Source organism: Cibotium barometz, chromosome 14, assembly GCF_041138505.1.
Source record: "Cibotium barometz isolate CiBa-2024 chromosome 14, ASM4113850v1, whole genome shotgun sequence".
Lineage (NCBI taxonomy): Eukaryota > Viridiplantae > Streptophyta > Polypodiopsida > Cyatheales > Cibotiaceae > Cibotium > Cibotium barometz.
The window spans coordinates 52314799-52338882 of record NC_141059.1 but is presented as its reverse complement, the minus strand read 5'-3'; the positions used below and the strand labels follow the sequence as shown (position 1 = coordinate 52338882).

Genomic DNA, 24084 nt, shown 5'->3' with positions numbered 1-24084 from the left:
CTTTGCTGCGCCTCAACAACTGCAGCTACTCTCCACGCAGGTCGGCTTCACAACTCCACGCAGCCTCTTCGACGGCCTCTCCACGCAGACCCACACGCCCTTTTGTGTGTTATCTTTTTTTTAACCAAGGAAAATATATATATATATATATATATATATATATATATATAACAAAAAACAAAATTTCAAACTCTCCTCTCTTCCTTTCTCCCTTCTCTTTCCCTCTCTCCTCTCTTCCTTAAGGAGGCTTCTCACTTGGGAGCCTATGGAGCTTGCATAAGCTATGGAAGAGCTTAGCAACGCACCTCTTTTCTTCTTTTTTTTATTTTTATTTTTATTTTTTACTAATTACATGTTAACGAAGAGCATGAAAGCATGAAATGGCAAAAAAAACAATGAATGTAAGCATACTGACGGTACTTGAAAAGCAATAAAACATAAAAAACAATGCGGGAGAAACCAATGGTTTTTTTTTTTAATCCTAACCTTATCCACTCACATCGAGATCACTCACCCGAACTTAACCTAATCACTCAATGGTTTTGCAACCAAAGGAGGAAATAGTGGTGGTTTCCACACACTCTCAATCGGATTTGAGTCTTCTCCCCGGCAGCGGCGCCAATGGAGAGACGGAAAACTCTCTCACTTGTAGCAAGAGTAGTATGATCCACATGTAGCTCAATCCAATGGGATTTGCATCCCTTTCGGAGCTAGGGATTCAACCCGTACCGGTGCACAAAAGCTTATCCATTTGATGGAGAGAATGCTAGGAATACTACTACTATTGACATAGACTTAACATACACACAAGCTCAACCTTGCTATTGCTCACTCAACTCCACATTCTACTCATCCATGCATCCAAACAAGAAGAAAGCTTAGCTATTGCCTACACAAGATCAAAGCATTCTTCATTCTCAAATAATGATTTCCCTAGCATGCACAAAAACCTTGGAACTATCAACCATGAAACAAGCACACTAGGGAATTGACATGAGAAGAGAGACAAATATCAACTCATTGCATTGAATTAACAAAAATAGAACTTACAATAATGTAGATGGGGAGAGAGAAGAGCTTGCACCTCTATGGGAAAAGAGGGAGAGCTAGTCTCAAGAGAGCTCAAACATGAGTTTGCCCATTGTCCCTACGCTCTCAAATGAGCCACTTTTTATACAAAAACTCTAAAACTCCCAAAAGTTCCCATGTGGGATTATTTGTCAAGCCCACTCCCACACTCATCTACAACTTGGAACTCTTTACAAGAGCCCTAAGTGTTGTTGCATCATTGCATTGATCTTCACTCGTCACGCAACAGTGGCTTTCCCCTCTTGTTTCCTGCCAAGGTTATCTTACTCAATTCCTCACCCCAGTTCTTAGAGAACTTCTCGTGCACCTTAGTGACTTTGAGATATCTTAGCCACTGGGTGTCTGCGGGTTTACTGCATAATAGGGCATTTCATCGAGCGATATATCTCTTTTGTTTTCGCCACTTCCTGAGGCGTTGGGTGCTATTGCTACCTTGAGGTCCATACCCTTCTGTGCTGGAGACTTCATCCTGTGTTTCCTCTTCTCTTGGTTGCACATCTACCATGTGCACTGAGGTGGTGGGAATGATTCCCAATTCAACATATTTGGTTCCTCTGGGGAGCAACGCATCTATGGTGGCAAGTACATGTATCTAGTTTTCACTAAAGTCCGGAGGTGGAAGCGACACGTACATTTTGGCCTCTTCCTCTTCCCGTGAATTCTCCTTAACTGGTTGGCAGACTTGTAAGGATGTGGTTCGTTCTGTGGTGACAGAATTATCTCCAAACGATTTCCCTTCCATGGGGTGTGCCTTCCACCATGTATGTAGATCCATTTTCAAAATTTACGAATCCCTTCAAATATACACTTGGTCTAACACCCAATCATACACCATCTTGGCTTCCCTCAAGGGTCTGCCTAAGATAATGTCATGTGAATCTAGCTGGTGTAGAAAGTCCATTACAACAAATGTATGATGGTAACAAAATGAAAAGACCTTAAGCCAAATGTTTTTCAATAGCCCCATAGGTCTTGAGGATGTTTCATCCGCCATCTTGACGATTAGATCCGCCCTTTCTAATTTCGGTTTTTCCCAATTTTCCCAACATCATTTGGTGATAATGCTTACACCCGCACCTCTATCCAAGATAGCAAGTGCTTGGTACCCATTATGGTGGATTGGAATTGTGGCATTCATGTCATCACTCTCATGATACCAGCCCAATCGGTTGACAGGTATTTTGATGAATTTGGGTGCTTTGCCTTTCTCAGGCACTAGGTTCTTTTCTGCTAGAGGTGGCTGGCTCTCCTCTGTATTGCACATTGGGTTTATTCTTCCTTTTACCCAGTCCTTGACATCTACCCACAATGTCGGCGTGTTGCGAAGCGATGGTCCCAGCGGCATTTTGACAATTGTGAACAGTATTGCTGCGAGACTGCCTATGTCTTTAGGTTCTATGGCAAGTGAAGGCTCCTTCCACGTGTTTGTCGCATATTCAACCCTAGGGAATGAATGGATTTACAAATCTTAATCTGCCTCCTCAAACATTCTTACCATGAGATCACTATGAGTCCCTTCCTCGGGATCTTTTGGAATTGGAGTAGGTACATCCACTTTTAGCAGCTCATTTCGTGGATACGCTATATCACTAGCCTTGTTAGCCCTCGATTTGGCTTCATGGTTGCATTGGCACTCCTCAACAAGGGCCTTAGCTTCCTCAAGCTTCCTTATTTCCTTTTCAGCATTTGGATATTCCCCAACACCCTTTGGGGGTTGCTGATCTCTCCCTTGCGATTTCTTGGGCGTGCTCATCCAGTTTTGGCACTTGGTCGCCTCCTTCCTTTGATAGGGTGGATCTGGTGTCAATGGTATCTTCTTTGGATCCATCCTGAATTACGACCATGGTCACCCTTGCCCACCTTTTTCACTCTTCTCCTTCTTCCAATCTTAGAGGTTGTAACACCTCTTGTGTTTTTCCCTTTGTCCACTTGTTTTGCTTGTGTGTGCGTCAGGACATTCAGTGGTGTGATGTTTCTAGGCTGCACACTTACAGTCCTGATGGTGGCATGGTTAGAGGTAGAAGGAGAACCATTGGTGCGATAGGGACAATCCTTGATTAGATGTTCAAGCCCACACTTAACACATGAAAGTGTTGGCATGGCGTTGGTCTACATTGCGATCGGCTGGGTTTGGTCAGCATTAGCCACATTCTTTAGAGAGCACTCTGCTACTTGATAAGGTCCATTACAATGAAAACACTGTATAGGTCCCCTTCTCATAGTCAAGTATATGTCTTTTCCTTTCCACTCTACCATGGTTTGAAACATTGGTATTGGCGTGCTATTCTCTAAGACATAATCCTCCAGTGTGATCTCTGTGGGTTCCTTGTAGTAGTCGTTAATTGACTTTTACCTCACGCATGACTTCTCCTTCTTCCAAGGGCTCCTCAATCAACACCTCATTGATCTTGGCTTGTGGTGGCTATGGTGGTAGGACAGGTGGCGGCAATGGCAACATGTCTTGCATTCTGAACATTCCTCTTGGTTAGTAGGAGGTATTCAGTTGTCCTGTAGCCGAATTGGTTTGCATGGGTGGTGCTAGTAAGGCTAGAGGCACTCTAGGTGTTGGTAGTTGTGCCAAAGGCTGGATCCTTCAGTATTTGCACATAGTAGTGTTGTGGTTCTCTAATCTCTAACAGTGAGCACAAAAGAGTAACTGCCTTGGTCTTAGGTGAGGGCATTCGGTGCTCTATGATTTTGTCTACAGATTGAACACCAAATCAACTCTCTCCGAGCGTAGAGATGGACATTCCCTGATGCTTCTCTCCCATCCCTGACCTTTAACTTCTCCAAGATGGCATTACTAAGTTCTTCCAATGTCACCTTGCCAACTTGCTTGCTCTTAGGTCCCACATCTTGATGGTCCCACATCTTGATGACTAGTAGAGACTCGTGATGTTACTACCACCAAAGCTGCCTTGGCATCTTTTGGTTGTGGTGGCAACTCAAGCATGTTATCCTCATATTCAATTACCACCTTGCAGCACGTATCTAGAGTAGCCCGTCAAGCTAACACCAGATAATCATGCATCTCATGATCTCGGACCCCTCTCCGGAAACAGGGCAATAACTGATCATCATCAGTTAGCCTTTTCCTCAACTTGCATCATCTTGAATTTAGGTACTTGAGCCAAGAAACATAATCATGCATGGACTCATTTTCCTTTTTCTTGATGTTATGGAGTTGAGCCACAAGACTCCATCTGTCAGCACTTCAAGAGCAAAGCTCGGTATGAATACATTCTTAAGCTGAGTGAAATTGACTTTATCCTCATGCTTTAAGGTTCGATCCATTGGTGGGCCTTTCCTTTTAAGGTTAGAGAAAAAGGATGTGTCATGGTTACATCACTCACTGGCCCACATGTTTCACAGGTTGACCCAAAGACCTCTATGTGTTGGATCGGGTCCCCATCTCCTGAGAACTTTTGTACAAGCTTTGAAATGATGTGTGGCTTCATCTGGGATGGTCTAGATTCTAGGGCAGTGCTTAGTTCCCTAACCATGCCTCTGTCCATTTTTGCGGCTATATTCAACAGATCTGCCCTTGTGACGGCATTTAGATCTGTGTTAGGATCCACAATTGGCCTTCTCGGAGCTACCCTCCCCCTAGACCTCATCCTTTTCCTGCATTGGTTCTTCTATTCAATTCGGGTCTATGGTTGGGTTTAGGAAATTCCTCATCACGTGGCTCATTATTAGCGGCCTTAGCCCACCTTTTTGGATTAAAAGTTCCATGCTCTGCAAGAATGTGGGATCATTGATCATTTCTTGTATATCCTCTCTTGTGTAGAGTCGATCCTCTCCTCCTACAAGTGCCCTAGGTAGATTGTCCACATCTTCTTGTGTTTCAAGGCCTTCATCAGCCTTTGGTTCCTCACATTGATGGGTTCTAGGGTTGGTATCCCTCCTTCTGTCATCCCCATCCACATGTTATCAGTGGCATTTCTAGATGTTTCTATATCCTTGCCACGTGGTCCAAACAAATTCAAATTATCAATTTCACTCTGTTCCGCCATCGTTCTTCGTGTATCGAGATCTTGCCTTTTTAAGCTCAGTAATCGAAATTGTCGCTCTGCTTCTGCCATCTTCAAGTCTATTTCCACTTCCTCAGATGTGGGGAAGAAGATTTGACTTGTCTTAGCAGCATTTTCCTTATCCCTCCTAACCCTAGGGGTCATCCCACTAATCCTCACTGTGTTAGCAGTCCTGGGACCAAAACTTAGGGTTTTTTGGGTTGGTAGGTTCGGTATTAGACCGTGTCCTATGCGTGTTGACGGGCCAGTGCCTATAGATTGCGCTTCATCTTCTGTGCCGTGCTGGAGACCAAAAAAATCCCTTGGCCGTATTAAAGATTCCGATGGACTTCGTAGGAGACGTCAGTTTTTCTTCCTCTCCAAAGCCAGAGAATCGTAGCCCTTCTTTCATGGATTCTTCGCTACTTGTTTCTATGGTGGTCAGATTCCTCCAAGCTACAACACTCAATTGAGTGCTCAACAGCCTGAACCAACACTTTTTTGGTAGGAAGAAGCTGGGTGATTTGAGGCACTGTTGTCGAGTGTAAGGTCGTCTCCAATGAGTTTCCCCGACCTCAAGTGCATGAGAATGTGTTTCAATAGGCTAAATCACTACCCCGACCGTTATGATTTGTTTTCTGTCGAGTTGACTCTTCTTGTGGTGAAACAAAACAGATCTTCGTGAACTAGCAAGCTACCATTCACGTTGTGAACTAGCAGATTGTGTCTCATGTTGTGAACATGGTTTCACACCGTGAACCACTCATGTTTCACGCTTTGAAATCTAAAATTAAGCTTGTTTACTAAAGTGGTCCACATGGCACTAGTAGAAAATCCCATAATGAAGTCCATTCATATTTTTTCCCATGGTTCGTAGAAATGGGTAATGGCATCAATAGGCCTTGATTCTTGCCTTTGTAGCTTTTGATATTTTCACAAATCATGCACTCGATAAAAAATCTAGCTACATCCTTTTTCATAGGCCAAAATTATATAGTCACACGACATGTAATGTTTTTGTTCTTCATTCATGAGGTAAGACAGATGTCAATAACTCCAAGTAATTTGATCTGAGTGGTAGAAAAGTTTATTTTTTTTCCAATGTGCTTGCACAATGAAAGAGATCATCAGCCTTCATATCACCGTTATAGAAGCCAAGATGATTTGGTAGCTTTTTGGAGATGTTTTCCCTTATTTCTAGGGCATGAAGACTATGCAAAAGTTTTGTGCAGGGATACAACCTCTTTTATTTGGCTCTTAATTGTGAAAAAGGACACAAGCTTTGGGCCCTAAAAGTAATGTAAAAGGGCTATTTTTTAAATCCTTATGTGTACAAAGGCTAATAAAGTGGCTTCAAAAACATAAGTAGCCTAGGAGAAGCTCATGAATTTGACACATGGGATTGATGCTTAATCTTTGCACATAAGGCATCCATGTTTTTGTATATATGGGACCTCCAAGGCATTATTGCTCAACATCTGTGTAATCAGATCTTAAAGAGATTCCCCATAGAAAATTTCCTTATGATGAATGATAGTAGGCACTATTATGTGTGAGGTTTCCCCATCTTCTTCAAGCCTTTTAACTACGTAATCCTTTGTATTAAGGCTTAAAGCACCTAGTTTCCTTGCTTTTGCTTCCTTCTTTGTCTAAGGGCCCTGCATAGCCTTCCTTTGAACTTAAGCTTCTTGTTTACAAGATTTTGAAAATTTTCCTTGATTCTAGTACCATTAAATTAATACCTTGGCTCTGGTATCATTGATAGGATCTTAGTACAAGGAGAAATCTCTCACCACTCACTAACCTTTCAAACTAGAATTAAACAACATGTGCAAATAAATCAACCATGGCAAAAGAATATGAAAGCACATAAAAGCATGAAGCAATCAACACAAGATAAAAGCATTGGGTGAAATCTCCCCCCTGGAGGTGAGTGGCTCCACTTCCCACACATGGGTATTTTTTATATTTCTTTCAAAATAACCCAAGTAGCCATAAATATCTTTCCTTAGAGAATTGGGCTTATTTTTTACAAAATAACCATCAATCTTGTAACTAAGGTTACAATCATAAATAATTTCACTCAAAAATATAACATGGCCCAACTATATAAAATGGGTGTTGAACATAATAACAAAATGTCAACATGTGTCCAAATAATTATCATAACTCCGCATGATATCGCATGCATTAAATATGCGCTATGCATAACCATGCCCCGTACGACATCCTTGTAGGCTTCATCGTAGTGCTCATTGCTTATTACTCTCAACAAATGCAAACCATGTTAGTTACATACAATCAATTGGACTCCTTACAATCAACCCCAAAATGATAGCATATGATTGGCACAAACATAACATCGGTAGTACTAGCTCAGTATATAACACGATTTACCTGCAATACAATAACACTAGCATGGCCCCAAATAAGTATACATCAAATAACACTAGCATGGCCCCAAATAAGTATACACCAAATAACACTAGCATGGCCCCAAATAAGTTTACACTAATAACGCTAACATGGCCCCAAATAAGCATACACCAATAACACTAGCCTAGTAATATTTAATAATGGAATCACCCATGATACCAACTACCAACATGGTATCCCTAATCTACCATCTAGAAGGATCCAGTTAATAACATAATTTATAGTTTAGGCATGCCAGATAGAGTCATTGGGCTTGTTCTAGTTAGTTTAACCATAAACATAACCATATTTTGATGAATTTTGAGGAGCAAGTTATGGCCATTTTAAGTTTTCGGCCTAGGGCCCACACCAACCTTGTCCCAACTCATCGATTACGATCTTTCTTTCAATGTAGCCCTCTCTTATATTGAGTCTTGTTTTTGCTATGTCTAGGACCCTTCCCCACATGTGCACATACTATAACTAAGAACTTAATCCATGTACAAGGAATATCAAAAGCAAGAACCACTTCCATGTGATCCCCACTTCGCATGAAACCAACACGTGGCTTATGAATCTTCTTGATCCATTTGCCAAATGGGGAGTCCCCATTAAATAGGGTCCCCATTAAGTAAATTTGTACTCCATAGATTCTAAAAGGCTTCACAAGTTCAAAGAATGTCATGTCGGGCTTCACCAACTCGAAGTGGCCTCCTACCTCAACAAGGTTGGCCTCAATGTCTTCCAACCCAAACCGTCATTGTACACTTCATTGAGTACTACCACAACACTTATAAATTGGGGGAGTTAGAGATGCCAAATGGGCCATACTACAGGATCACTCAAGGAGGGCCTACTTATAGAAGAGACCATCACCGCCCGACACCCTCAAATACGGTATATCATAGAGGTCAGTAGGCTCTTGGTTGAATTCATGTTCAAGAATAATTCCATGGGTTTCCTTTATCAATTTGTGGTTCTATGCATGTGTATTAGAGAGTGAGAGGAAGATTGCCTTGCATTGTGGTGTGAGCGACTTCATGGATAGCATGGAGGTGGAGATTGGAGGAGTGGAGCTTCCAAAAGCGAGCTTGGAGAGCCCCAAGGGACGTGAGCTCGAAGCATTGGTAAGTACCCAACAAATAGTTGTTGTCTATTGCTTCTTCCAACCGTGGATGTGTGGAGTTCTCTCTTGGGAAGTGCAGTAGCCCCTATAGCATTTTTGGCGCCACTATCGAGGAAACACCATTGTTTCTTCCATCCGCTTAGAGCTCCAGCTCCCATTATGCAAGATTCACTATTGCCTTTACATTTTTAAGGTGCATTGTGAAGAACTGTGTAGATAAGGTTTGAGTGGAAGAGAAGAAATTAGAGCAGGTGTGGAAAATCGTGTGTTTGGAATTGTGAGTGAGTACTTGGTATTGCCTAGAGAAAAGTTACACTTGGTTTTTCTTTAAATTTTGTTGTTTTTGTCACCAATTTGCAATTGTGAGCTGACACACCTTGTTATGTTTTTTCCAAAAAATCACAAAATAAGGAGCCATTGGTTGTGTTGGTGACTTGCATTGCATTCCAATTGCTTGGTACAACCTTTTCTGGATCTGTTGGATAGGGAAATTGCACTCTAAACATCATTTTGTTGACTCGGCTATTAACATGTGAACCGTAGTCTACTAGTTCACGAGATGAAACACTTTCCGCAATCAGCGTAAAAAATTTTGGGATTGCCTTACTAAAGTTAGGGCGCCTTATCCTGATACGTCTGACACAAAGAAACGCAAAAACATTATCTCGTGAAAGTGCAGCGAAATAGTTCACGATGTGAAACACATTCTAGTTCACGATGTGAACCAAAGTCTACTACTTCATGGGGAGACTTGCTATTTCACGATGAGAAAAGTCTTGTTCTCAAGAAGTATACACTAAACAAGCAAACTTTATTTATGGGAAGGTTGTACCCATTCCTATTTCTTAGCTTTCTCATAAAATAGAGGATGGTGATGATTTTACTTGAGAGTTTAAGAAGATGTTTCAACAAGTATGCCAAGCTACATAAATATCAAGAAGCGTACGTTAAACAAGAAAACAAAAACCATATCTTTTATGTTCTCTTACGAATTGAAAAGAGATGTCTCAAGAGTGTTGAGAAGAATCCACTCATGAAATTGGCACCAAGGTTTTATGGATCATGGGACCACTTCCTTCACATCCTACTTATGTGAAGAGCCATCTCTAATTGTCGATAAAGAGGAAATACTTGAGCCTGCCATAATCATTTATCATCAACACACTACCACACACATGTGAAATACTTACACCAAGTATTTCCCGTGATGAACATGACACAATCATTGATCATTAACGCACCACCACACGCACGTGAAATACTTACACCAAGTTTTTCTATCGCGAACATGACATAATCATTGATCATTAACACACTACCACACTCATGGAAATACTTACACCAAGTATCTTTTGACTTTCAGCAAACCATCCTTAAAAGAGATGCTCGATGAATGTATGAGTGACTTGCCCAAACCTCATCCTCTCACATAAGCAAACACGTAATGGAGGATAATTGCAAATTCAAGCAAGAGGGATGATAGCTAGATCCTTCTATGGTAGATTAGGGACCATTACACCATGTTAGTAGTTGGCATCATGGGTGATTCCATTATTAAATACTAACGGGCTGGTGTTGGTAGTTGGTATCATTATTAAATACTAATGGGCCAGTGTTATTAGTGTATGCACATTTGGGCCATGCTAGTGTGTTATTGGTATTACGGGTGATTTTGTATTATATATTAAGTTTATGTTATTGGTGTTTATATTTGTGCCTACCATATGCTGTCATGTTGGGCTTAATTATGAGGATTCCGATTGAGTTAGTGTTATTGGTGTTTATATTTGTGTCTACTATATGTTGTCATGTTGGGATTGATTGTGAGGATTCCAATTGATTGTGTGTAATTAACATGGTTGACATCGTTTAAGTAATAGGTAATGAGCTCTATGAGATAGAGCCGACTAGGACATCGTATGGGTGCAAGATTGTGCATACTGCATATTTATCATTTGCCGTATTATGCGGAGTTACTTCATTTATTTGGCCATGTGTCGATATTTTTTTATTATGTTCACATTGCCCATTTTTTATAATTGGGGCATGTTATATTTTGTGCACATGTGAGTGCAACTATTTATAGTTGTAACCTTAGTTACAAGACTTTTGGATATTTTTGTAAACGACAAGCTCAATTTTGCAAGGAAAGCTATTTATGGCTCCTTGGGCTATTTTAAAAGGAATATAAAAATAATATGCATGCTAGAAGTGGAGCCACTCACATTCATTTGCACTTTATTTATACTTTGTTTTTCCAGTTTAAGGTTATTAAAAAGTTAATTATATAAATTCCCTTGTGTGTAAGTTTCTATATCATTCTTTATATTTTTTTGGGTGAGCTTAGCACAATATCACCCTGCATATATGGTGTGTATAAGAATTAAAGCTTAAAAAATTGTGAGCTTCCAAATATCACTATTGGTGAAAAAAAAGGACAAGTAGAAAAGCTCACCATTTTCTCTTAGAAGCTCACTACAAAGCTCACCAAAAAAACACACCTTGGAGCGCACACCAAAAAACACACCTTGGAGCTAACAATCATGGGCCTAGCAATCCTAGGTACCATGAAGATACCATGAAAGTGTGGTGGGTACGACAGAGGTTGTGACTACTTAGAGTCCAAGCTCTTCAGGTGTTTTGAAATCAAGCAGAATTGGCCAATTTACTAGTTCTAGAGAGTATTCCTCTGAGTAGTGAAGTTGCAGGAAAACATCTTATGTCTGTAAGTCCTGGATAAGCCAACAGATGACTCATGGAGGTCGCGCACAATTGATACACTGAATTAGTGGGTCAAACTATTACTCTCAAAGGTGCATAACTGACCCCACACATGAACACATTTAGGGGCATGATGTTTAAAACCCACTAGGTTCTCAAGGATAGAAAGAAGATAGAGCAAGAGAGTAGAGCCTAATTTAGTGAATGTCACCGAGGGATGCTACACCATAGGAGAAACTTTGAATTATACTTCTCGATTGGGGTAAAGTTTTAAAGTATGTTGCAACTTGTTTTACTAGAAAATGAAGTGCTTACACACAAGTTATTAAGAACATACCTAAGCCAATAAAGCAACTTTATTGCATGGGTCTATAGGAGGATGGGTTTCTTCATTTCTTCTTGGTTCTTTATCCTTCAAAACAAGAGCCGATGGATGCAAGACTTCACTATCAAATAGTAAAGATCTAGGGTAAAGAAGCACTGGATGGTCCTTTGAAGCCACACACAAAGAAATGAAGAAACATGTAGATGCATGGTATAATCTCATGACTAATCTCGTTGACATAACAAATCAGATGATGCTATTGTAGTTGGAGATCATTGCCACTAAGGACGATGGAGAAAAGAACCTAGGGGGGAAATGATACTATCTAGAAGGAAGCAAAGATTAAAAGCCCAACCAGAGATTAGAGTAGAGATGACCAAGCATTGTTGGTAGGCCAAGGCCGGAGATTAGGAGAATAGAGATGACCAAGCGTTGTTGGCAGCTAAGGCCAAACTCAACATTAGGTCCATACATGATTTTGTAGAGGCAGATGGGAATCAGATTAAAGAGTTGGGCATGCAGGGTTGCTTCTTTGCACACATGTCATTGGGTGGACCTATAAATAGATTATTCTAGAGTCATTTGCAACATTTATCATTCTAGAGCCATTTGTAACATTTATCGTTCGTAACCTTTTACCATAATTGTTATCTTTGTATCTTGAGAGCTCATGGGAAGTTACACTTTCTGCTATACTTTCTTAATACATTGAGCTGTGAATTATAATCACTGGAGCACATTGTATACAACGTACTATTTGGTGGAATACAATGAGTTGAGGAGTTTTGTGATCAGAAAAACATGGGAAATTTCTAATGGTGAGAGAATTTGAGACTAGATTAAATCATGAGATTGTAGAGTTAATACTATTTGTGAAGAGATTAGAGGGTGAACTACTAGGACAATCTTGTTGTTTGGGAGGGGGGGCGATGAGAGCCATGGGCTTAAGGCCCAACCAGCCTATGCACTAAACTAAACTAACAACTAATGAGTTGCTTAAAAAAATAATAAATGGATTTTTAGCTTCTTGCTTTGGCATATAAGGTTCTGAGCAAAGAGAGCAAGCAACAAAGGTTATTGCTGACGTGGACAGCGTTTATATACATAGGCGGCTTCTTCTTGTTCGGTGTGCTCCTCTGCGGTGGTGGCCTTCAAAGCCCGCGCTCCAACAGGTTGAATACAACAGAAAAGAAGAACCCTTTGCTGCGAGGTAATCTATGCCCCTTCGTTTTCGTTTTCGCTCGATTTCTAGTTTCTTCGTTGTAGAGCTCAGCTTTGAGGGAAAAAGAAAGCTAGCTCCGTAAGTATTCCACATGCACGACGAGATGAATTAGGGTTTCCTTTTTCTGAAGTGTCTATTCATGGAGTATAGGAGTCATGAAAAGGTTGGATTAGGGTTCTCAGCTCCTCATGTGGCATCTCATCTACATTTGTTTGTTCAGGATGCCTCAGCAGGGTTCGACAGAGATGTAAACTCGAGGATAAAACCTGAGAGCTTAACCCATCACATGTGAAGTGGTGCCACTTATATCATCAAACACGAAGTGTGCTCGGGCGGCATGCCCTACTGATCAGTACTATTGTCACATGTGGTGCCGTACTGACCATTCATATCATCACATGTGGCACCCTACTACTGAGCAGTGATGTTATCACATGTGAAGCGTGCTTGCTTGGCGTGCCCTATTGATCTGTGATAGTGTGCTTGCTGCAGAACAGGCCCCACCTTTCTGGGGACAGTGGAATAGGCAGAGTTGTGGATATTTTTATTTTTGGTTTGGTTTCACAGAATGTATAGGCCTGGCACAGATTCTCAATTCCGGCCCAGAGCTGCTGTCCCGCCTCCACCTCCACTAGGGATGATGAATTATGTTCCTCCTCGCCCAATGCCTCCTCCCATACATGGAAGGCCTTATGCAATGCCACAGTTTACTTTTCCTTCTCCTGCATCAGGCCCGCCTCCACCTCCCATGGCACCACATGTACCATCATTTCCCTCATCAGGACCACCACCAGGACTACACCTCCCACCTTTTGTTCCGCCTCTGCCATCAGAGCTTCCTCCCCCTCCCCCGCCTAGTCCCCCTCCTCCTTCCCCACCCGCTTCCCCCTTCGAGGTCTCTTCAGCAGCCAGTTCACTCCCCCTGGAGCCTCCAAAGCCCAGGGATACTGAAATGCTAAAGCACATTGAGCTTTTAGCTGCATTTGTAGTGAAGAACGGTCCAGATGTCGAAGGCCTGGCACGTCAAAGACAGGGAAGGGATCCCAAATTTTCCTTCCTGTTTGAGAATAAAGGAGACTCTGAAGCTGCCATTGGCCATGAATTTTACAAGTGGAAGAAGCAGAGTTTGTTTCTGCAATCACAGTCAGAAGCTGAGAACAATATCAATAAGCATTTGGATTCAGGAAATTTTGTTGGACAGCTTCAACAACATGATAATCAAAGGTTTGGTCATCAACATATTGCGAACAAAGAGTTAGGGTCACCAGTAATATTGGATATGGACATGGAAGGTGTGTTATTAGTTCTCCTACGTTGTGTTTTTAGTTAGGATATTGTGAGTAAGCATAGCCCTTTCTTCATCTGCCTGCCAGGATGTTGTGTGTTTTTTAATTTATTATAGCTTGCATTAAATGACTTTGCTTTGCCTAATTCTAAAAGAGTGCTGGCTGGGGAGTCAGGAGGCTCGAAGTTGGAAGAGGCAGATCGTTTGGGTATGAAAAATACAGGGACATCTGTGGATGGAGGAGTGAGTTTGCCAAGTCAATATCCACATCGTGCTAAAGAGAACAGGGAAAGTTTGCCTTTACATTTTTCTGGAAGCAACAAAGAAAGTCCAGAGAGAGCAGACATTTTGGACCTAAGCATAGCAAAACAGAGGAGGCAGATGAATGTTGATGGTAGCTATCATGGTGCTAGAACTGGTCTTGGTGAACAGGAACACTTGAAGATGGTGACGGACCAAGAGGAACATTCAGAAAAGGATCATGGAAAATTTAGGTCAGAGCTAGAGGAACGATTAGAAAAGGGCCTTCCTCCAGTTGACACTGTTTCTCAAGCTTCAGATGGGAGGCCTTCTGACCACCATGGGATAAAACAGGTGATGGCTGTACCTAAGGTGCGTGCTGTGGCAAGGTTGTCTAGATGGGGAAGCCCTCCACCCTCACAGCCTGTTCAGTCTGTGAATGAAAGCCGAGATTATGACAAATTAATTCCGTTGGCTGGTGGCAGAGAGAGAGCGTGGCACCCGAGTCGTGGTGATAGCTTACGTAATGCTAGTGATTTGCGAGGACCAGTCAGTGCAGACAGAACTGGTGACAACTCTAGGGATTCCCGAAAACCAGTTAGTGCAGACCGAACTGGTGACACCTCCAGGGATCTGCGAAGACCAGTTAGTGCAGACAGAACTGGTGACAGAAGTCTCGGGATTGACACATCGACAGATGCTGTACAGCAGCAACAAGGAAAGAAGAAAGGTCCGACTGTGGATGAGTTTGGGAGGTTGATTCAGAAAGGGGCGGCATCAGCAAGCGAGTCAGAGGAAGATAGGCGCCCTCTGACTGTGGATGAGTTTGGGAGGTTGGTTCAGAAAGGGGCCTCAGAAAGCGAGTCAGAGGAAGATAGGCGCCCTCTCAAACGAAGGAGAAGCTACAGTAGAAGCAGAAGCAGAAGCAGAAGCAGAAGTAGTAGTAGTAGTAGAAGTCAAACCAGGTCATCTGGAGAATCAAGGTGGAGAAGACGAAGCTTCAGTCGCTCCCCTCGCAGAAAGACGAAATGGAGCCGATCGCGCAGGTCAGGAAGTTTTCTCATTGAGCACTCCCTTGGAGGTTACATGTTTGAATGCCATCCTTCATGTTAAATTACTACAAGGACATCTGCATGCATGCTAGCATGTAGAATTGTGCACGGGTGTTTGTGTGCATGCTGCACTATGTTTGTGTGTGCACATAAGCCTACCCATTGGCACTGAACATGCCCGTGTAAGTTCATTTTACAAACCTTAGGCCTTTTGACTCCACATGGTTTTTTGTTGTGAGGGCATGTTTTAGATGAAATATATATTTGCTTACATTTTTATGAGGTTCTGAAGATCACAAAAGCTTTCTTTACGATGTGCTTGTACAGTCGATCTCCACAATGGCGAAGGAGCTATAGCAGGACACCACCAAGGGACCTGAGGTGGGGAGGTATGGGTAGAGGAGAAAGAGATTGGAGAGATGATCGTGACTATTTTGGAAGAGGAAGGAGAGGAGGAAGAGGATCTGGACCCAACCCTTGCTTTCATTATGCAAGGGGCAGGTGCTTTAGAGGTAGTGCATGCAGGTTTCTTCATCTAAATAGGGAGCCTATGGCACAAGAGCGGGGTGGTTGGAGGAGAGATGTTCAGTCTGAAAGGCATAACTTTAAAGATGTAGAAGCTTGTCGAGAAGAATACATCGCAGAGAAACAAGATCGGGGGGCTTGGAGGAGAGATGTCCAGGCTGAAAGACATGGCTTGGAAGACGTAGAAGCCGGCCGAGAAGAATACATGACAGAGAAACACGAGGGAGAGATTGTTTCAAGCCCCCACATGTTCCCACTTGAGGAAGGATGGGTTGCAGCTGGGGAGTCAGTATCTGACAGATTGGCAACTCCTCATCTGAAGGAGGAACCATTGGTACCAGTCCACAGTGCAGAAGCAGAGGTGTTGGTTGGGAAACCATACATAAATGATGATAGGGTGGTGGTTGAGAAAATGGGAATTGGTAAAGAGCTGCAGATGGTTGATAAGTTGGAATGCAAAAGAGAGCCAGAGCTGTTTGAATTACAAGATGTCAGCAAAGAGGTAAGTAGTGTTGTGATACCACACACACATGGAGAGGTGGAGTTGGTCAGAATACCAGATTCTAGGAACGAGATGGAGATGGCTGAGGAATTGGAATCCATTCCAGAAATGGAAGTGTTTCCGAAAGTGAATGTTATAGAGACAGCTGAGAAAGTGGACACCAGCGGAGAATCGGAGGAGTTTGCAAATATGGATGCCAGCAAAGAGAGAGAGGGGTTTGAGAAACTGGACACTAGAGAAGACTTAGATGTGTTCAACAAACTGGAAGCCGGCAGAGAAATAGAGGTGGTTGAGAATGCAGGCATTAGTGGAGAAATGGAGGTGGTTGGGAAATTGGATGTAAGTAAAAGATCAGAGGGGGTCGAGAAACTGGATATCAGCAGAGAAACAGAGGTGGTTGAAAAACCGGACATTAGTGGAGAAATGGAGGTTATTGAGGAAGTGGACATGAGTGCAGATGCAGAGGTGGTTGAGAAGCCAGCAGATAGGAGCCAGGGATTGGATGCAGCTGAGGAACAAGAGGTGAAATTGGAGATGGGTGCTGCTGGGAACAAGGGCATTGGCAATGATCTTGCAGTGCTTGCAAAGTGTGGTAAGTTAGATGCTGCTGCCAAACCTGAACCTTTCTCCGAAGTGGAGGTGACTGCTGAGAAGAAGCCAAATGTAGAAGAGAAGGTACTGGGAGGTGTTTCAAAGGCAGAGGTGATCAAGGGGCCTGAAGTAAGCACAGAACTAGGAATCGTGGAGGTGCCTACAGGAATGAGTACACAAGATCTTGCTTTGGAAGAAGAGGTACTTGAGAAGTCGAAAGTAAGATCTGCTGAGAAAGCAGAGGATGAGGATGGAATCAAGAAATCACAAGTAAACACTGAACCGCTGAAAGATGAGCCTCGATGCCAGCCTCATCTAAGTGCTGCAACGGCAGCTGTTGCTGCTGTTTTGGTACCTTCGCCTGTGGAATCTGTTCGTCCTGTATTACCCCCACCCCCCCAAGTTCAACCACAGGTGTCTTCTGGTCAGCTGTATGCCCATTATCAGCCACCTAGCTCGGTGCAACGTCCTTTATTTGCAGGAAATTTGCCGCGGGCTACTCAATCCAATTCCTACAGACCTCCTGTAAATAATGCAATCACGAACCCACAGCCTTTACACTTTGCAGATCAAGTTTCTGGCCCAAGGCCAAATTTTATCAGTGGCAATACAGGGTTTTCCTCGATCGGTGGATGGAGTCAGCAAGCTTTCCATCCTCGGGCTCCTACACAAGAAGTAGCACCTTTCCCTCAAGTTCATGGGCCACCTAACCATGCCTCTTTCCCTCAAAGTCATGGGCCATCCAACACTGGAGCTTCTTTCTATGGGCCATCCAATCCTGGAGACCTGTTCTCTCAACATCACGGGCCACCCAATCCTGGAGTGCCATTCTCTCAACATCATGGGCCACCCAATCCTGGAGCCCCATTCTCTCAACATCATGGACCACCCAATCGTGGAGCCCCGTTCGCTCAACAACCCGGTCATGGAACTCCTTTTTCTCAAAATTATGGGCCTCCTAATCATGGAGCCCCTTTTCTCTCTCAGCCTGTCTCTCAAAATTATGGACCACCCAACCAGCCTATTTACGGGGCCTCTTTTCCGGCTCAGCCTGGTAATCAAAATCCAATTTCAACTCAGCAATCAGGGCCTTCGAATCAACTTTTAAACATCTCCTCAAATCCCCCCTTTGCACAATTGCAATTTCCATCTATGCAACAAGGGTTTAGTTCCAACACCTCTTTACTTCCAGAGCAGCCTCACATAACGCGCCCGTTCGCAAGTGCTAATACAAATCAAGTTATGCAGCCCAATGTGCTGAATGTTGGTCTGCATCTCAACTCCTCTTTCTCATCATCTGCACTGCCAACACAGAACAATGTGCCATGGACATTTCATGCTGCTCTCGAACATTCAGCTCCACAAGCATCAATGTTGCCACCAACAGGGCAATCTATATCTTATTCTTATCCACTCACAACAATACCTCCTCTTTCAGGCCTGGTGAAAGTCCCTGAAACCACTGATTTGCCCATGTCAAGCGATCAGTATGATCCATTGTCGGACGTCCTTGACTCCGGTTTGGATGATGCTTCAAAATCAATGTCTTTGGCTTCTTTCAGGCCACCTGATAGTGGCAAATCTACTGGTGCAGGGACAGCTGCAATGACAGCTTGCTTAGAGAATGTTAATCGTGATCTAAATACAGGGAAGGCAAACATTCTGGTGAGCAGACCAGATACAGTTGAAGCTGACACTGCAAATACAAATGAGGCAGCTGCTGATGTTGGTTTGGTCGAGAATGACAGTCCTGAAAATTGGAGTCCAGGGCAACCGGCAGAGGAAGCAGAAACTGGGCAAGAGCAGGCACAGTCTTTGAGCAAGAAAAGCAGCCGGGGATTGAAGATGCTTAGGTCTGCAATTGCTGAGCATGTGAAAGAGGTACTGAAGCCAACTTGGAGAGAAGGATACATGAGTAAAGAGGCATTTAAGACCATTGCCAAGAAGGCAGTGGATAAGGTGATTGGGAATTTGCCAAGTCATCACATCCCTAAGTCACAGGAGAAGGTTGATCAGTATATGAAGGCATCCCGCCCCAAAATCTCAAAATTAGTACAGGTTTGTGATTCCTTAAAGCCATTTGTCCTTTTTTATTTGATGATTCTTTGGAGCTCTTGCACAAAGGCAAAATCTTTGTGGTTTTATTTATATTAGTTTCTGGTGGCTCCAATTTTATTTTGCCTATTAATTAATCGAGATTATCCAGGCCTGTGTAATTAATTGAAGGTCTAGAGCTTCAGGATTAAGGCTGAAGACCCCTACCTACACCTTTTGGTAACCTTTTTTTTTCCTCCCTTGAGTAGATCCTTATGTAGTAGCAACCTGAGTGCCCGCCTGAAGGCAGCTCGGTCTCCTGCTTGAAGGTGGTACAATTATGGCCACAAATATCCTGGATGCTGCTGGGGAGCCTGCAGGGATTTGAACTCGGGACCTCCTTCCCGGTCACAAACCCACACTGCTAGGCTACGCACCCCTTGGCACCTTAGGGTAATCTTTAAAGGCAAACTTATCCAAATCAAAATTTCAGCCCGAGGACATGTTTAGAACTATACATCCAACCACTATGCTATGTATTCCTTCATGACAGACTTTGTTGTTTCTTTTGTTTGCAGGGTTATGTAGACAAGTATCTGAAGTTGTAAATGAAAGGCCATCTTTTGCCACATGCTCATGTTGAATGGATCCCATGGTATAAAATGCGTATGATGGCATTCACCTAGTCTAGGTGCCCTCGAGTGCCAGGCAACAGCATACGAGGTAAGGCCAAGTACCTCTCCATCATACCAGCTATGACCTTGTCGGTATGTACAGTTCTTTTCGTATTTATAGGGAAGAACTATTGATGCTCCCATGGAGGTGGCTATACGATTCAACTCATGTGGTTGGAAATTTTGATACTGATGCCATAGTTCAAAGATGTAATTTTAAGCCTATGGAGACACTTTACTGTGTGTATGTGGGATATCAGGGTGCTGGATTTTAGTCGTACAGAAAAGGATTGTTTCCTGTGTTTTTGTGAATGCAGTAAGAGTATACTTTAAGGTGACTTACTCTACATATCCACCTACTCTTCTTGGGCACTGATAACGTGGGTAGGGATCTTGAACTTGTACAGTTGCTTTGCAATGTGCATGGTGACATTGATGGCTTGTGATTCATGCATCCATCTACCTTTCTATCCACCTATCTATTTCCCGATCCACTGATCCATCCATCCATTTGCCTATTTATTTATCCATTAATCTGTCTATCTGTCTATCTATCCAACTATCTATTTCCCAATCCATTGATCCATCCATTTGTCTATTTATCTATCCATTAATCTATGTATCAATCTATCTTTCCATGTATCTGTGAGTGTGCATGCATGCTCTTATATTCATGGGTGCTTGTTTAATCTTTTGCTTCTCACTAGTTAAGTCGGGTTTAGCATTTACACAATTTTGGTGAACTTTCAAAATGTGAATTGACAATGGCCTGCCCATGAAAAGTCATGGTGAAATCAAGACTATGTGCCCTAATGGCCTGTGTATGTAAATCCGTGGACTATGTGCCTTGGAGGAGGAAGACTGATCGTAAGGCGAGGTGGATGGTGCTATTCTCTCTGTATCACTCCTCTCCAAACTCTAGACGACAGCTTCTAATTGTAGACTGAAGATTTATTATGGGCGGTCTAACAGGGTAATTCGTTTTTATTGCTGGAAGCTTTTCTGTATTCTTTGGTAAATGTTTATTCAGGCAAATAGTACTTTCTCTGTTTACTGTTTCTTTTTTGTTTCAGTGCTTATCTGTTTGTACAGTACAGGTTTGACGGAGCCAGAACTTACTGGCCATAGCTGAGTAGTTCTGTGTTGGTCAAACACTGCATGACCTCACCAACCTCCAGTTAGGGTCAAACACTACACGACCTCACCAACCTCCACACAGTAATTATGCTCTCTTCTCTCAGCCTTACGTCGATCTTGGGAATGCTGTTTTGGTACCAGCAGCAGAGAATAGTATTGATCCTTTCACCTCTGCAAACTAGAAGAGGAGAGGAACATCAAGAAGAAGTGAGAAGAGGTAAGGGGAAACCTCAAATTTGGCCTCTCTCTCTCTCTCTCTCTCTCTCTCTCTCTCTCATGATTGTATGCGGTCTCATAGGTCATTGTGGCCACCAGCTTATGTTAGTAAGCTTTACCCCCCCGTGCCCCACGCTGCATTTCAAATCAGATGTTGCATGGCTAGACTGTTTTTTTGGCTGGCTTGATGAAGATCAGCATTCGAAGAAGTAATAAGTAGAGGGGCGTTATGAGCGGCACTTGATCATCTCAAATTTATGTGAAGTGAAAATCAAGGGGATTCCCACTGTGTGTATTTGTGGCGGTTTATGGAAAGCTTAGGCATAAGCTTGGGAGATTAGGGGTGAAATAATGCTGAGCTTGAATGGAGTGGTGAAAATTATTCATTCTGAAAAGAGGAATGTAGAGCATGTCCAATAGCTGTTACCCACATCCTTGAAGAGCAGCTAATACCAAGAAGCTGCTTTCTCACATTTAACAAATCTTAAGAGCAGCTAATACCCCCCCATATTCCACTTGGCATAGGAACAGCTTATGCCTTTTGCATTGTATATCTTTTTGCCAATTGCCACTGGTAATTTGAGGAAAAGCCAAAGCTCACATAGTCTACTTTATTTTGAAACATGGTTACTTGTGGCATGGGGAAAGTACTGACAAAACCATGTACTGAAATAAAAAATGGAAAAGCGACAAGATACAAGAGCATGGCACAAAATTATGACTTTTTCCATCAATGAAGCACGATGACAGCAGTCCTTTAGGTAATGCTAGATGTAGTTGAGGCTTAATTGTTGTATTTACTCTTAGTTTGATTAAAAGTGGAGAAATTAGGGCCATCTGCCAGAAATCGGTTTAAGTGCATGATTTTGCATGATTAAAAGTGGAGAAATTAGGGCCATCTGCTAGAAATCGGTTTAAGTGCATGATTTTGTAGTATTCATCGTTGGAATCGAGCAATATGAATGGGAGTGAATTCACAGATTTTTTTGGAAAAAAGAAACAAAAGTGCATCCATTGCTGATTGGTAATTAGTTTTGAATCAATTTCCTCTATATGGAGAGTTTTTAAGTGCACGAATTGTTTGGCAATTACAAGCACTTTTCCATGGAATATATTTGGGGATACTAATTAAGGAAGGAAAATTTGGGGCAGATTCGGAGGACAAAACCTATGCCTAAATTGATGTTATTTTCTTAATTAAGGTGGATTATCTCTATACGTTACAGGGAATATCTCCCCACAAGAACGAGGGCTTCCCACCTATCACACATTTACCATCTCCTCTTGTCACTTGTCATAACCTCAGTTTTCCATTTTGCCACTTGGTGCAGCCTCCTTTTGTAACTTGGCATTGGTATTGGCCCTCCACTTATCATATGTTTTGGCTTTATGAGTGAAATAACTTGAGGTCCATGAGTGAGATGATGATGTAAAAAGTTAACTGGTCACCCATATTATTTGCGATTTAGAAGAATGAGGAATCATGAGTGTAGCTAGATGAGCTCAACATGGCCATTATTACAAAGATCATATGGCATGGTTGGGCCATTGCAAAGTAAAATAGAAGTAGGTATCAATAAACACAAAGGGATCCAAATGCAAAATATCAATTGATGTGGTGATAGTGACGTTACTTTCTTTAAGTTCTTCTCCCAAGTTGTTCATGTAAGGCTAGCCCATGTGCATTGCCATTCAACACTCGCTCTTAATTTTTTTGTTTTTTTTTGTTTTTTTGTTTTTAGAGATCTGTCATGAGAAAGATGAGAACTATTCCCAATTACTTAGTACTCAAAGTTATGAGGATTTCTACATTATTCTATTATCCTTTTTTTGTTGCTAGACAAATTCAAAGTATACCTTTGGCAAGAGGCTTTGGCTAGCTAATGTGTGCATGTTTTGAACTAACACTTACCACCACTTGAGTTGAAAGAAAAGTTGGATGCAACCAATTACACTCTTTGGAAGTTTAATTTGAAGTCAAATTTTCCATCATTCTATTATTAGATGAGTTGGACACTGTTGGAAATTAATACGATCTTGGAAGAGAGATTAAATCAAAATAAACTAAATCAAGTGGTTCCTCTAGATCTTTCCCTTGTTTGACATGGGGAAAAAGGTATGCATATATTCTATATTTTATGGTCACCAATGTCAATGATTTTGTTATGAGTGTAATGCAATACTTCTTAATAACAACAGAAGCTTTGGAGGATATTGGAGCAAATTATTAGTTACACAAGGATTGCCAACCTTGGAGAAGCATTATAAGGGAAAAGAAACAAACTTATTTCTCGTAAGTATCAAGGTCTCTCCATGATGAGATGGTAGTGATAAGGATTTTCTAACACTTATGATTTGGCATGGTGGTTTTGAGATGTTTCTAGCTTTTGCCTCTTCAGGAGAAGTTGAGGATTGGGGTTGTCAAAGAGACATTGCTTTATGAGCTGGGATATGGCTTGGTGAGGCACATGGGGTGGATGTTCTTTGCCCATGGCATGACAAATGATCTTTGTAAGCATGTGGACACAATGTACCTTGTCTATCATACTCTTGCACAAGCCTTGGATTTCATTGGTAAAGGCTTCAACCCAATTTATGGGTTGGCATGAAAGTAGCTTGGCTAGGATGATGACTGATGCCCTATTGTGTCAATCCCTAGCCTTCTTAGTGAGTGAGGAAAGTGAGCACACGGGTAGGGGGGCACTGATTTATGGACTATGATGTCTTCAAATTTGGCCCAATTGGAATCGATACTTTGGTGACCATGTCCCAAACCTCATCCATGGCTCCTTTTCCACTTTGGAATTTTGTTGAGATGGTTGGAAGGTGTAGGGCTCTAATGAGATCCTTAGTGAGTAATTTGATGGTGTGACCCATCTGCCATCTTGACCTCTTTATCATTATACTATTATGGTAG

The 24084-nt window shown here is 42.2% G+C and overlaps 1 protein-coding gene across 1 annotated transcript; it reads left to right on the top strand.

Moving 5' to 3' along the window:
• Nucleotides 1–12722: 12722 nt before the first annotated feature.
• Nucleotides 12723–20163, top strand: LOC147632174 (uncharacterized). Its single transcript, XM_086808809.1, has 5 exons — nucleotides 12723–12899; nucleotides 13132–14203; nucleotides 14372–15482; nucleotides 15816–19164; nucleotides 19719–20163. Exons 2-5 carry the CDS (start codon nucleotides 13480–13482, stop codon nucleotides 19746–19748), a joined length of 5214 nt encoding a protein of 1737 aa, XP_086664935.1. The 5' UTR covers nucleotides 12723–12899; nucleotides 13132–13479; the 3' UTR covers nucleotides 19749–20163.
• The last annotated feature ends 3921 nt before the right edge of the window (nucleotides 20164–24084 follow it).